We start from the raw sequence: 15,537 nt of genomic DNA on the forward strand, positions 1-15,537 counted from the left end.
ACCTTCACTCGACCATCTTCCAATATAAGTTTTTCCACTTTATCAATATTTTCTTGTGAAGTAGCTACTACAGGCCGGCCAGGTCTAGGGTCATCTTCAATACTCTCCCTTCCGCGTTTAAACTCGCTTGACCACTTTTGAATGGTAGATAAAGAAGGAGCAGACTCACGGTAAACACAATCCATTTCCTCTTTTATGGTTTTTTGATTTTTACCCTGTTTTGTCAAGAATTTTATCACGCATCGATGTTCTAATTTAGTTAACATTGTCAATTCGCACAGGATGTTCATGTTTGTTCAGCAATTGCAGAAAAAAAAAGACTATCTCGGTTCGAATTATACTTTTTTTTAATGTCAATGAATAAACCTTAGCGGCCAGTAACGAAAGAAATTTTAGAAGAGGTCGTAAGATATCAATACCGAGAATATTTTGAACGCCCCTCGTACATATTTTAATATCCACATTATTGTGATAAATTGCTCGTTTGCTATCTATTTTACTAGATTTTGTTATAAAATTCAACATGTGTCATCATCCCTATTTCTAGGTGGAGTCTGGCACCAAGGCGGTGACCAGCTTCGTTTGCACGAACACCATGATGAGCCCGGACGAGGGCCAGCACCTCATCAGGATGATGAAGAAGAAGTTCACCATGCTCGTCAACAACAACCAGGAGCCGCCGCAGGAGCCTGAGGTCACTGACGTGAGTCCTAACACTAATAGGATTATGATAAAAGGGTACTATACTACACTACTACTACTACTACTAGGGGATACTATATTTAAAATAAATTATTTTACACCATGCATGTATTTCATACCAGGAACCAGATAATTATTAGAAAAACACAGATAGGGGTTATTTTTAAACACAAGTTCTATTTAATAAATCGGATAGAAATACAAAAAGTAGGTGAGTTGACCGTGACGTCACGATGTAATGTTTCATATAAATTCCATATTAGCAAATCGTTTTGACAGTTCTAAAAAAGTATAACTGATTTGACTAGTAGGAAAATATCCTATTATAGAATTTCAAGCCAATATCTACGTAACTTTTTTCATCATTACTTCAATTACAAACGGGGTGCCGTGAAATGTGGTGACTTTAAAAAAATGGGGGTTGACTTTTAAAAAACTTTTGCTAATATTAAAAAACCACAAAATTAACATCATTCATTATTTACTCGATATCCATGTAACTAATTAGAATACTATCCATTTATATTTAGGAACCTACTACGAAACATCCCGATTTCATAATAACCCCTGCATTTCAAAGCCACCCTGTTTTATGGTATTTTATTTACTTTCCTAAGATATAAGTGACTGTTTCTAGAAAAAATGCTGTATTAATTCGATGAGTGTTGTAAATATGTCGTTTGTAATCTTAAACAATGTAAAATTCATTCAAGGTATCCGGGTTATTTTATTTTTATTTGTGGCAATCTTATCTTACACAATATTCTTCGTATTCTAAATTTATTGCGAGTCACAGTACTATTTTATGTTCAACCATCATTAAAAAGTTAGCATAAGTTGACAACAGTATTACACCATTGCAGACAAACGACGATTCAATACCGGTCGAAGATCCGAAACAGCTCGAGAAAGTCATCCTCCACCTGGTGACCAACCTGCCTTCGCCCCAGCCCGACGAGCAGGACCACAGCTTGTCGCCCGAGAGGGACGGCCCTCACGTACACTTGGCCATCATACCACCCCGCAAAGAGCGCATAGTAATGGGTATAGAGAAGATATACACCGTCATTAAAAATTTCAACAATCCCAACATCGACGAACATATTGACGTTAAGCGTATAAGAGCTTCTAGCGTAGAGGCAACCACGCCTTCCCATACTCCCCGTTTCGAGGATGCATCTCCGGAAAACACCCACGCGACGCTACCTACAATCTCGACTATCACCAATAAACATTATCGCACTAAAACAAACTTGGACGACTTTGGAGAAATATTTCAGAACCTTAAACCTGCTCTGACAAATATAGAAGAAACCCGTGAAGTAAAAACACCGACAACCTTCGCTGAATATATAGCTAAACAACCGAACAAAAAGACCAAGTTTAATTTCACAAAAACTGAAAAGGTTTGCGAAATTGTGAATCTGGAAGAACCCGGTTCTAGTTTTAGCGTCACTGGAACGAAACGCTCTATGGATTTTTCAGCTGACGACGATATTTCTAAAAAGAAGTCTGCTCAGAACGAACACGAGGAAGCAGTAAATGGACGCAGCTCTCCAACGTTAGAGAGTTTCTTCAATGACGCCAGTAAGTATAATTCCAGAGGGGCTACCGCGAAAACCGAATTTCGCAAATTGCGGGGATCTTTCTCTTTTACTCCAAAGAAGGCGTAATTAGAGTGACAGAAAAAAATGCCCGCAATATGCGAACATCGGTTTTTGCGGTAAGCCTTAATTGCTGCTCCGAACGCTATTTTTACGTACGTTCGAATCCTGAGTGCGACAAGTTTCGAATTTAAATACAAGGATTTCAGATTAATCTACACTTTAAAGTTATATTAGGTGGATATTATTAAAAAAAACTGCAGTTTATTGACTTTGTCTATCCATTTTGCCGGATAAGTGGAATATGCACGAAATGACGATTAATAAATAATTAAAATTTTATTATTTAATTTTTAACAAAAGTCAAAATACAAATCCAAAAAACAGTAACAACTTAAGACTAGCTTAAGCCTATTTCTAACGAATTGATATTAAATGATTTGGACACTGTATTTGTAACTGTTCTGATAGAATAACAATGCTAAACTATTTCTGTTTTAGTTCTAAACACACAAATTTCTCAGCTTGGTGATGCCCTGATATCTTTGGAAGATACAATCGATCCGTTCCCCGATCTTTTGGTGAGTTTGTGTTAAATTCTTACTTAAACAATCTTGAACGAAAAACATTACCTTCGATAAAAAAAAACATATCCGTAACAAAATGGGCTAGAACTCACACTGGACCTGCGTCCACGCTTTTTTTTACTATACGAGTACTTATATTAAATAGTGGGATTAATTTTCTTATCATTTACCTACATTAAGAGTTTAAACAATTCCAAGTTTTTGTTTACTTCCATTTCGTCAGGTAACAAGCAAAACTCACTAAGTACCACCACTAGTTCATAGCTATAGTGAACCATAATAGTACGAAAAGAAGGTTGTTTTTTGTTTAAATATTTTATAGTAGGTAATTAGTGACTTTTGCTTATCACCTGACGATTTGATCCTCAGAAAAACAAAATTGATACTCGTATTGAACTTTTTAATAAAAATAAAAATTAAATATAATATACAGAAATATATATTTCATGAATTAAAATGCATCATATTAAAATTATAATTAATAAAGAGTTATAATTAATTAATTATTAATAACGGGACTTATAAAATTAAACGATTTGCCCGTAAAATCGTCATGTTTATGTAAATGTCAACGTCATGTTTGTTAACTCTAAGTATCTAATTCTTAATATCACTGTAGGTGTAGATAATATAACTATGACTAAGAATGTTTATCATCTACATTAACATTAAATATGATTTGCAGATATCCCAGGACGTACAAGATATATTGGGTGGCCTAGACCCGGACGAGCAGCCGGAGCCAAATTAAAAATAAACCGTTCAGCCAAGCTGCGACACCAACCGGATCTCCTGTAAATATGACACCGTTACACGTGAAATCATATTTTCCGTGAAAGGTAATGCAAAATCGATAAATCCTGACTTTAGAGCAAGCAGATTATATGTAGATTATGTAGTTTGCTGCCGCGCACACGATATTCATATACTAGGTTCTAGGTATTGTACTCGTACATGTAACAAATGGTATGTTAAACCTGTCGTCTATTTAAATGTTTAGTCAGGGCTTGATAAGTGTACTTATAATTATGTGATATAAATACCTAAAAAAATGTTTGTAACAAGTAAATAGGGCGCATTAACATTCTGATCAAATGTAAGAGATTTTTCTCATATATACTCTGTATCTTATACAGTTTCTACTTATACACTTATCAAGACCTGACATAATCATTATTATTTAGGTCTCTGAAACGCCATGCGCCTAATGTTTTAATAATTCACACCTACCGACGATGACATAGCTTCTGAGTCCTGTAACATACTTTGGTTAGTTTTGTATGTGTAATATATTCATAACTATGTTCTTCAAAGATATTACAAACTTATGCTTATTATGCTATTTTTGTATTGAATGTACAGTTTGCTGCAGGAAAAAGTAGCCTCCATCTAACAGTTTCTATTAAAAAGGTATACATTTCTCTGTAGCTGGCCGAACTTACATTCCATGAGTGAATAATACTTTACAGCGAGTATGCGGAAGAAGGAGCATTCCACGGAAATGTCCCGTATAAACAGGATTTTTCTGGAGATCATGGGTGAACGAATTGATTACAGCGGAGAGACATGCATTTGATGGTCCCGTGGAATCCTCCAGAAATGATCAATCGAACTGAGAATTACTCTTTAATAAACATGTAAATATGTACACATATTTTACTTTCGTGTTATTTAGGAATGGCCTAAAAATCACGAATAAACACAACTAAGCATTGCGACTTGCGAAATTCCGTATACCATCGGCATATATGTATGTATTATATTCTTTACATAATTATAAGTGGGCTTTTTTGTGCGTTGTATAAATTATGCGCTTTTATGCGAAAGCTATTAACATATTCTAAGCGAAGTAATGTATTTGTTTTACGTATTTTTAAGTCTAAGATCTCTAGAATTTCAACCATGATCTTCTTCGTTGTGTTTATTGAGTAAGATCAGTAGGTATGTTTATTCGCTGAGGTTATATAGTTATATACGATTTATATTATTCGAATACTTAGTAAGTGTAGATAATTTATAGAGTAGGGTTTTATGAGCCCCAGTTTATTGGGTAGAAATAAATATTATATTTACGTAGACATCTATATTTTTGAAAAGCTAATTTATTTTTAATGTGCATGGCTATACAAGTTGTTCCATTGTCTTGTCTGTTCTGTTTATCGTAGCAAAGAAAAAATAATTTCATGTAATAAGAACGAGTGTTTCCGAGAGAGTTTGAGACAGAAAACAAGTGTATACCTAGTTTATATCTGTAAATAACTGCTTCTGCATTAATATATATGTACCTATACTTTATGCCGTAGAAATATTTTAAATGGGGAGTTAAATATATTCACCTCCTTTCAGAAACCAATTAATGAGTGGAGCTTGGATATTGAATACATATATGGCACCCACATGATTTCAATCTCTTTGGAAGAACGTAACCTGACGAAGCGGTGTAATACAAAGAAACAATAACTGAAATTGTATAATATAAGTACGTAGTTGAAGTGTAAGTAGTCTAGGTGTAGATTATGTATGGAACTCATATTTTCTACTGAACTTATGTATAGATATAATTATGTAAGTATGAATTTGAATGTGAAAGAGTATATTTTTAATCTAAACGATAGGTACCTAGTTTTTGATATAAAGAGTACCTAAAGTAAAAGTGTAGTAGCAATAAGAGTATAGGTCCGCAAAATCCGTTAGTAGCATAACTTTCGTGAACGGGTATACTTTGCCATAAGGTAAGCATTAGAATTTCGACAAGCCATGAGTGAATTTTGCACATACGTACATCCTTTTATAGGATATGGACGACTGTATCATGACACACATTTTACTTACATATACTGTGGTAAAGTACTTGTTATTATAATTGTAATCGTAACTTAAAGTATATTTCTGTCCAATCCAATCTACGCATAGTATGTATAGTAATTCCATTATCTTGGCATGTACTCAGCAAGTATATTTTTGTGTAGGTGTCTAATGGATTTTGATGAATGAGTTCATGTTCATTGTTATGAAAGAAAGTCATGTTTACTTTAACTTCATTAGTTTTATAAGTGCGGCGTGTGTAGGTTACGATTACGTTGTTTTTTGATAATGTGAGAACGAAAACTTCCTTGCGTTGTGGTGTAAATAGAATTCTCGATACCAATTCTGCCTAATACTACTCGTACCAACGTACGATGCGTTACGCAAAACGCAATTTTCCTTATGGCTCGCACATGGCGCATATATCCCGTGCAAGTTGAGGCCCGGGCTACATACGCAAAACTGCATGCTTCATTTACTCACCTATACGTTGTATATCATGCATATAACTGTCGCAAGTTACTTGCACAAACGGTACGCGCATGCCGTTCATATTACCCCGCGTTGTCCTTACTTCAGCCACGCTGGTGACCTTTTTTTGCGGGGGTAGCTTGCGGACATGCTCAAAAGTTGCTCATTAGACCAATGATATTATATAACCATAGATAGGTTATACTCATACTTGAGGCGCACAAAAAATACTTCCATATTTATTTCTGTGCCTACGAAGAAATCTGTTATTTTTGAATAGTTTTTTTGATTACATCCATCTTTGTCACACTCGTTGTTAAACATAAGGTCGTCTCTTTCTCTTTCGGTGTGCGGGAGCTCGTTAGCACGTGCACAGTTCTCGCTTGTCCAGCCGCGTCTAAAGGAAACTTGTCCAATTTGTCACAAGTTAACCGCTTCAATTTTGGAACGCCTATAACCTATCTTGAGTTTATAAATCATTGAACATTACCTACTTAAAACCTGCGCGTGTTGCGTGCGCTATTGATGAGTAAAGATAGGTTGTTGTAGGTTGTTGACGAGATATTTTGGCGCTCAAACGAAGTTTGAATTGGTGCCTTTCACCCGATTTAAACACTCTACTGTTCACTAATTGAATACGTAATACATATATTTCTTGAGGGTACTTTCAATTAACAATTTAGGTTTAAGATCCTTATTTATGGAATCGAAAGTAAAATATCAGAACGAATATTATACACAAAATCCATTTAAAATCTAATTTTCATTGTTAAAAATAACAAAATATTAAAAAATGAACTTGGAAAGTAAAGTGAGCCACTTTCAGAGCATGAGAAATGAAGAAGACATTATATATCTATAGGTACCTAAGTAGGTACCTACTTTTGGCCTCTTACTTATATGTAACTACTGCAATGCCGTTAGGTGCGTAATAATCATATCAAAGCTTTTTACTCAATAAAAATACTGAATGAACTCATGGATGGAAAAGGGGTTAGGAGCTTGAAAGTTACGCCAATAAACTAAGCTTCCACTCAGGAGTGTGTTCAAATAACACAACGAAATTATTTTCTAAATAAAAACACGTGCGAGTCTAATTCAACTTAAAAACTTTATTTACACAACTATGTATCTGGTCAAGCAAATCTCGTCAGTAAAAAAAGGCGCGATGTTCAAATTTTCTATGGGATGATATCCCTTCGCGCCTACATTTTTCAAATTTGCCGCCTTTTTCTACTGACAAGATCTGCTTGACCAAGTATAGGTAATCGAATCTGCGAGCGGTTTAAGGTGAAGTGTAGCTGAACGTAAGGAGGTAGGTTACTATTTAGTAAGGCCCAAGATACACTTATAAGTTAGCCTGACCAGTAATATATGATAATTGTCAAGAGGGCGCTGTTATTCTCATGTATAGGGTGACAATTCAGTGTAGTATGAAAAAATTAGTTCCAGTGAAATTCCGCAACATGGCGCACCCTCAATAGATCCTGGTTCACCTATACGTAAGTAGACTAAGTAGGGACACAGGTACAGTAGAATCCGCTTATAATAACATCGAAGGGAACTGACAAACACGTCATACTAACCGGATGTCATATAGGTAAAACATATTTGTACAACTTCTTATTTTTGTTAAGTTTTCCAAATTAATCTCAAATTCCTTTGTGAGAGACCAGTTTTATTAAACTTGTAACAAATATCAACTTGTCACTGAGAATCAAAATTAAAATACCTTACACGCCACGAACGCACCTAACGTCCTCGCAGGGAAAGACGTGGTGACGGTCACGAAAACCAGCGAAGGTGTCAGTATAACCGGACATAATTTCATGGAAATAGGATTTTTAGGTCATAGTAAGGATATTAAGCGGTTTGTCACTATAAGCGAAGTCATCTTATCCGAATTTGTCACAAAGAGTTTTGTATGAAAACCAAACTTCGCACAGTAATTACGTCATAGTAAGCGGTTGGTCAGTATAAGCGGAGTCATAATAAACGGATTCTACTGTATATTACAGAATGAGAGATGAATATCGTTGTCTCATTCTAACAAATAGTTTGTCCCTACTTATGTACTTAAGTAAACCTTACAAGTGTATCTTGCGCCACAGTATGTCCATGATCTCAAACCTTCCAGTGTACAACAAATTATCATTTATTTTAATAGATGGGGAACATTATTAAAAGCCATATTTTAGAAGACACAGACACTCATAAAATAAGATCTTATACTAGGTATATGACTATATGTACAGAAACAATACCTTCATACTGATATCCAGAATTAGAAAAGGTAAACTATACTTCGTTTTTATAGCATTAGAAAAAGCATATATGATCATTCACATTTTTTTCGTTTCAACATTTTTTTCGTAATGGTTACTTTTTTTTTCTTTAAAAAGATCTATAATTTAGTACGAGTATACTTCTAAGATTTCTTGGATATTGCGGTAGGGCTGATTTAGACGGCGCGCGAACTCGCATGCGATTTTAGTTACATTGCGGACTGTTGGTTACGTCCAATTCAACCGACCGATCAAAAACCGCAATGTAATGAATCTCGCATGCGAGTTCTCGTATCGTCCAAATGAGCCCAAATCTCAGGAAATAGGGTACTCGCCCGCCCGTAACTGTCAGTTTATTTTTCCTTATTCTGTATACGAGTTTCATACTGTACTTATACATACTGAGAGCCTACCGTTCAACGTTCAACGTGTTGCCTCTCTGTCGGCTCTGTCGCACTTGTAAATTCGTACGTAAGTGTGACAGGGAGGCAACACGTCGAACGTGGTTCACGTTAGGCCCTCTGCAGTCGAAATAATTTTGATCACTTACGCAACGCTATGAGAGAAGGTAGAGTGAAGCTAACAATGCTATTAGTGGAGTCTGACCAAGCTGTGTCAATGTCTAATTAACCGACTTTTTATGTTTGTTACTCCATATCTCCGTCATTACTAGACCGATTTTGAAAATTCTTTTTTCGATTGTATGCATACAGATTGGTCCCGTTTTTATCAAAACTCAGTTCTGATGATGGAATCCATGAGGAATCGAGGGAACTCCTCAAATCTTAAAGGCATACATATAGTGATTTTTTCTGTATTAAAAGATCCATATTAAATTATCTATTTTTAATTCTCCCCATCTACTTTAAAATACAAAACTTAGTAATAGTTATACCTAGGGTATTTACGCGTGTAAGAATGTATACGGTGTATATATTTAGATTATGTTATTTTCTGAATTTGTCTACGTAATGATATCGCAGGTACACAACTACTCGTACAGTCACCACCAATTATAGCGAATTCTCTAATAGCACTTTTGAACTCGAACTGAGGAGATATAGGTATATCTACTTATATTTATGCAAAAGTATTATTTATGATCAGATAGTTTTGGCGAGTTGTGTTATCCGCTACTATTGAAGTTGACAGAGCAGTTAAAATCAAACCACTCAGGTTTTAATCCATCAATTGTATATTGTAAACGTTTGCTATAAATATTCGTATTAGTTAATTTCCTTGCGAATGTGTTTACCAGTTGCCGAACGATATTAAATATATTTTTGAGCATGGTACCACTTGTAGCAAATAAAGTTGGTATGCATTACAGGTTATTGATTAGTTTTTCAATTTATTTTCAATTTTCACGTTATTTGAAAAGTCAATTTGTTCGTAGGTATTAGATAGGTGTTGATATTGAGACTAATTATGGCTGAACAATTATTTTTGTGCGCACTTTTTCATTATCCTTTTTGACATTAGTTTAAGTGGTTAACTTAAATATGTCTTATAACAACAATAGATTATGGATTTAATATTGTTTTAAATGTCTTTTTAAAACTTGGTGTTTAATATTTATGGACATGTCAATTTTACACTTCTATACACCCAGTCCAGGAGTAAATAGTTTTATAACAGTGCCATCTAGTTTTAAACATTTTTCTGCATAAATAGATTTACCTCTTTTATACAGTAAAATGACCTGCAGTACGAATACAAGGGTTGTGTACTATTCTGCACATGAATTAAATCTCTATTTACAAGGTCCCAATGTGTTAATGACTTGAACCAAAATTATTCACAAAAATATGCTATATATACCTACGTTACTGCTACTACCCCAAAATTTATAAAATAAGTGTTTTATGCTTGTCCTTTTTGTAAGGGCTTGAACTTTGTTGTTTCCATACTAGGAAGGATATAATTCCGATTGGGAAGTCAGGCCAGTCCGGCGGCTTATTAAAAGCATTTTTTATTAATCGTGGTTAAAAATCTGTGCCTTCTTATTTCTGGCTACGTACAGGAGTCGGGCAGACTTTCCAAACGGAACTATACAAGCACAATAAATAAGTAGCAAGAGTACCATTCTACAGGGGAATTCGGGAGAGATGAGCAAGACCAACGAGTTAATAGAACCTGTACCATAGCAATTAGGTTTTATTCCTTCAACTTTAAAAAAGTTAAGTTTAATTCTCTACAATCATCGTCACCCTGCAATAAGGAATTAACGTAAAATTAACGATAAAACTTCATTAACTGATATGAAAACATTTTATGAAGGAAGGAATTTATCACACTTCTGTAATAGACTATATTTCAAAAGTAACCAGACTATTGCCTATCTTCCGCTATAAATTGCATGATGAGTATCGTATAATATGAAAGTATTTTATATAGAACCATATATGTATATGCACGTCATAAAACATTTAAAACATATTGTTTTTAACCCTTTACCGCATACGAAGCCATATTCAACTCTATTGAGAGCTATTAAAGTTCAAATTTAAACAAATATTTATCCGATTTGCAAGACCGATGTGATCCCATACTAGTAGGTACGAAACAGTAGCTTATAATTTGCTCTATCTGTAGGCTTGATTCTGCTCACGTCTCCTGAATCACCTGTTTAATGTTGACATTAATGTTTTGGATCTATAACTATTAAAACGGTGCCAAATATTTCATGCACGTCAGACGGTAAAATCTAGTCAAAGATAACAGAAAATATCAGAATACGAATTATAACAACGTACACGCTAACAATGCTTAGTCAAATGCGTTACAAAAAATGGTAATAACTAAACATAAAACGCAATTATTTTTTATTTATTTCAACATAAATCTCTTACGATTCACGATACCGAAGGAATGGATAGGTAAATCGGAAAACTTTTGGTATTAGTCCAGTCATAGAAGTAGATGACGTGCATGAAAAATAAAATAATTATGCATATCGTGAGACTGAGTATTTTAGTGGATATGTTCTATAAGTTTAGCAGCTAGAGTCCCCTCTGGGGCTGTTATTTAATCCTTGAAAATTATTATTAAAATTAAGTAAATAAAGACTTTTACATTTTATACTCTCTAGGTGAGGTAACTAAAATTATTTTTTTCGAGTTAAGTCTTGAATGAGGTTTTTTTTTATGTAGATACCTAAATTTAAAGGTTGACTCACGTAACGATCTTCTCATTTTGCCAATTTCGTAAGATATCCCAAATATCCCAATATAAATTCAAAATGGCGGCAGTCCAAGTCACACACATCGCAGATTTTTTAAATGTTGTGTCTACTCCGTGATTTCGACTATTTAGTCGCACCATTTTCTTGCACTCGGACAGGGTACGGTCAAGCCGATGTGAAATAATTTAAATGACTCATGAGTGTCACAAGACTCGCGCCGAGCGTGGTTTGGGTTGTCGTTACGTGACTCTTCCTCAACACATGTGTATACTGTCGTACGTGTAAGCACGCAATTATAGGTAGGTATTTATGTACATAGTTTTATGTTTTTTATTACTGAATAAATGTAGAAAAGTATGTATTTTGTAAACAACGTGTATTTATGGACTGGAAAAATATAGTTTTTTTTATGATGTTTACATACCTTTTCCTACCTACGCACACTACCACTCATAAGTATTTGCCCACTCTGTTTTACACGACACAGGCTTCTACAGGCTTGTATATTAAATGAGACTTCACTAACAGTGTGCCATTTATAGGGATATATTAGTTAGATTTCAATTAGATATTCGTCAAATGGACAAATACCTAAGAGGTAGTGTATATGTTGTCATTTTTATATAGGGTATTTCTCACTTTGTATAATGTTCTTTAAAAACTGACTTGGAACAAGTTACGTTCATAATAATTACGTATTTGATCGTCTTATTGGCAATTCGGAGCACATTAAATCAGTTGAAAAGATCTATATACATAGGTAATACATATTTTGATATTTAGTGATATGCAAGTAGGTGCAGAACTGCTTCGTAGTCTATGTTGCCATGAATATACTTGTTTTAGTTCTAGTTTGTGGGTAGATTACTATGTGTATGTGTATTAAGATTCTATAGTTTCTGTAATAGCATAAAAATAATAGTGTCGCAATCCCAGTCAGGTCATTTAAAAAGGACTTAATAGGTACTTGATCATTTGAAAAGGTTGGGCCGGTACGTCTATGTTCTTTAACTAGGTATATAGTTACTACAATTAACTATGCATGTTATGGATAAAATGAACCACCTATCTATTACGGTTAAGTATCAGCGTTTTCCAAAAAAAGTGTACATTTCATTCATGTCTTCAAAATATTGACTTTTTGGGCTCATTTTACTCAGAATCATTTGCACATTCACGCCTCATACATGAAAAATAGTGTCCCAAAATTTCGTATGTTTTTTTTTTCCAGTGCGTCACGTTCATACAAATAAAAAAAATTTTCATACAAGAATGTGACAATCTGGAAAGGAAATCTTTGGAAAACGCTCATCTAGCAAGGGATAGCCTTTCAAAGGTCACACGAATAGAAGGTGTGGGCATACGTGTTTATCGTACGCCGCTCAGACGAGTGAACGCGACAGCATAGGACGTCCCGACCGCACAACAGAGCGGGATGCAGATCCGTATCCAATATAGCAGCCACGTTAACTACACTAGGTTCCAAACATTATTTATTACATTAAAATTTATGCAAAAACTTTCAAACTATACGTGGATCGCAAAAGTCACAAATAAGTTTTGAGATATGCAAAACCAACCTGAGAATATAAATGACATTAAAACACTAATGATGTTTCACAAATTACTATAGAAATCAATTTTGTTTTGACTAGATCTACCCAATCAATATTGGACGCGCTTTCCTGATGGCCCGTGCAAAGCCTCGCCGCTAAAGGTTTTAGTCTAAACTTAGTTAACTCTGAAACACTATTGCACTTAGTCTTAGTAGGTACGCCATCAACGACACCCCATGCTCACACCATAGGGTTGAAGCGAAAAAAAAAATTCACGCCCGCTTTACGTGTAGGGACGGCACAAAAAAAATATTTTTTAGATTTTATTTTACCATTTTGTCGGATTGATTGATTACAGCTTGACCAAATTGCAGCTTTTTATCACTTACAATCATCGAGCAAAGCCTCTGACAGACAAATAGACAGACACGGCAAAACTATAAAGGAAGGGTTCCCAGTTGACTACGGAACCCTGAAAATGTAGACTGAATTCTTTAAAAAACATGTGTGAGAGGCAGCCAATGTTGGAAAAAAGCTACTATTTTAGCTGACTTTGTTAATTTTAGTAGCTTACAGATGTGCTGGCCTATTTATTGAATAGGTATCTCAAATCTTATTAAGTGACCTATGTAGCAACGATGTTAATGTTTACAGGTGTTATCATTTTGATTGATGTAATAAAACAAATAAATGACTAACAAATTAGTTTTATTTTTTAATTACTAGTTTTTTCGACTACCTGACAAGTGACAACACATCAAGATATCGTGCTTATTTCCGACCAGTAAGTCCATATTTCTAATTTTACAACAAGAGCCTGACATGTAGGCTTTTGATAGTTAATATCATTTTTGAGCACCTTGATTATAACTGCTAGTGTTCCAACGAACGAAGCTATGTCATAGGGACAATTCTGTACACTAGCTGAATAAATGTGCTGAAATAAATGTCATTTGTAACTTCGCAAAGTTATAAATCACAGTTCGATAACTAACCAAACTTCGTGAATCAGTGGTTTAGATTTCCCAAACAACATTAAAGTTTAGAGATCACATGTCCTTAATTCACTAAAGAATATGACTATATGATATGACCTACGTAACATCTTGATTTGGATATTGCACATTGCAATAGTTCACGCGACCAACAACAGGTTTTCTTTATAGTCTCCTAAGCCCCGATGTCCTTGTAAGAGGACAAATTCAAAAACTATAAATACTATAATGGAATAAAATACGGTTCCAAATTCAATATTGCAAAAATGATTCTGGGACTTAGGAGGTTAGACATAAAATCATTACTTACTTTCTATTAAAATTTAGAATCCCGTGACGTGTTGTTCAGATTATTTTAAACGTCTAGCTCGCTAAGCTACTTTTGAGTTTAAGTCTTAAATCACGTAAGGTTTCAATCTAATTACAACCTTTAATAAACCAAATAGAGTCAGACCAAGAAAAGTCTGCAGCAGATTTGATAGCCCACGCAGTGCAAGTGTTATTTTAAACGTCAAACTTCTATGAAATTATGACGTGTAAATAACACTTGCACTGCGTGGGCTATCAAATCCGCTGCAGACTTTTATTGGTCCGACTCTAGGTGGCTTTTATTTTGTTTCATTGCTTTCCCAAACAACTTCTAATTAAAAATAGGAAAATTGTGTATGATAGGCGTTGTTCTCATGATGCGAAGGAAGCCTTTCACAAAACATAGTCAATCACAAATTCAAGGGGATCATACACTTTTGTCTCAAAAAATGTGTGTAACACTGTATGATGTATAAAGTTTATCTTAGGGGGTAATATACATACTTATCTACTTAATAAATGTACATATGGTATCTACATTCCAAAATAATGTATTTACAAAATAACTAAGTTATCTAGCCCTTTAAAATATCGGACCTAATAAAGTATAATATTCCTTAATCACCAAATGAAGGGTACCTACACGACCAGACATGTCTTTCGCGGTTTGAAAGAAACGATGTACATATTGACATAATTAACCATATAACTATAGTATGTAGGTGTTTTTAAAATGAAAAAAAGGAGTTATATTTATAATTACAGAGGTAACAGAAGCTTAAAAGCTCTACATTTTGAGATTAAAATCTCATTTTTGATAAAAAAAATTACCTACTAGACATGTTCTTTCCATGTACCCTTCAAATATAATGTGAGGAAAAGAGAGCAAAATTATAGCGGCAAACATATCTTGGAGCCAACCAGAACTTACTTACACTCACTTTTCAAAAATAATTATAGAGTGAAGTAATTTAATTGAAATAGGCAAACCGTTGGTAATTGAGTTTATGGTATCTTCAATATCTTCATCATCATCATT

At 34.4% G+C, this 15,537-nt stretch overlaps 1 protein-coding gene across 3 annotated transcripts in view; it reads left to right on the forward strand.

Moving 5' to 3' along the window:
- Nucleotides 1–5,527, forward strand: part of LOC134661453 (basic helix-loop-helix ARNT-like protein 1) — a 66,019-nt gene extending 60,492 nt beyond the window's left edge. For 2 of the 3 annotated variants that reach the window (XR_010097958.1, XR_010097957.1), the window contains exons 8-12: nucleotides 548–703; nucleotides 1,566–2,289; nucleotides 2,808–2,887; nucleotides 3,579–3,732; nucleotides 5,240–5,527. Coding sequence is in view for 1 of the 3 variants with exons in the window: in XM_063517550.1 (XP_063373620.1) it covers nucleotides 548–703; nucleotides 1,566–2,289; nucleotides 2,808–2,887; nucleotides 3,579–3,644 (1,026 nt within the window). In the remaining 2 variants the exon portion in view is untranslated. Of the gene's footprint in view, nucleotides 1–547; nucleotides 704–1,565; nucleotides 2,290–2,807; nucleotides 2,888–3,578; nucleotides 3,765–5,239 lie in introns of those variants that run through there. The other variant, XM_063517550.1, reaches the window with a different exon arrangement.
- Nucleotides 5,528–15,537: the final 10,010 nt, after the last annotated feature.

This window comes from Cydia amplana, chromosome Z (assembly GCF_948474715.1).
Source record: "Cydia amplana chromosome Z, ilCydAmpl1.1, whole genome shotgun sequence".
In the NCBI taxonomy this organism is placed as follows: domain Eukaryota; kingdom Metazoa; phylum Arthropoda; class Insecta; order Lepidoptera; family Tortricidae; genus Cydia; species Cydia amplana.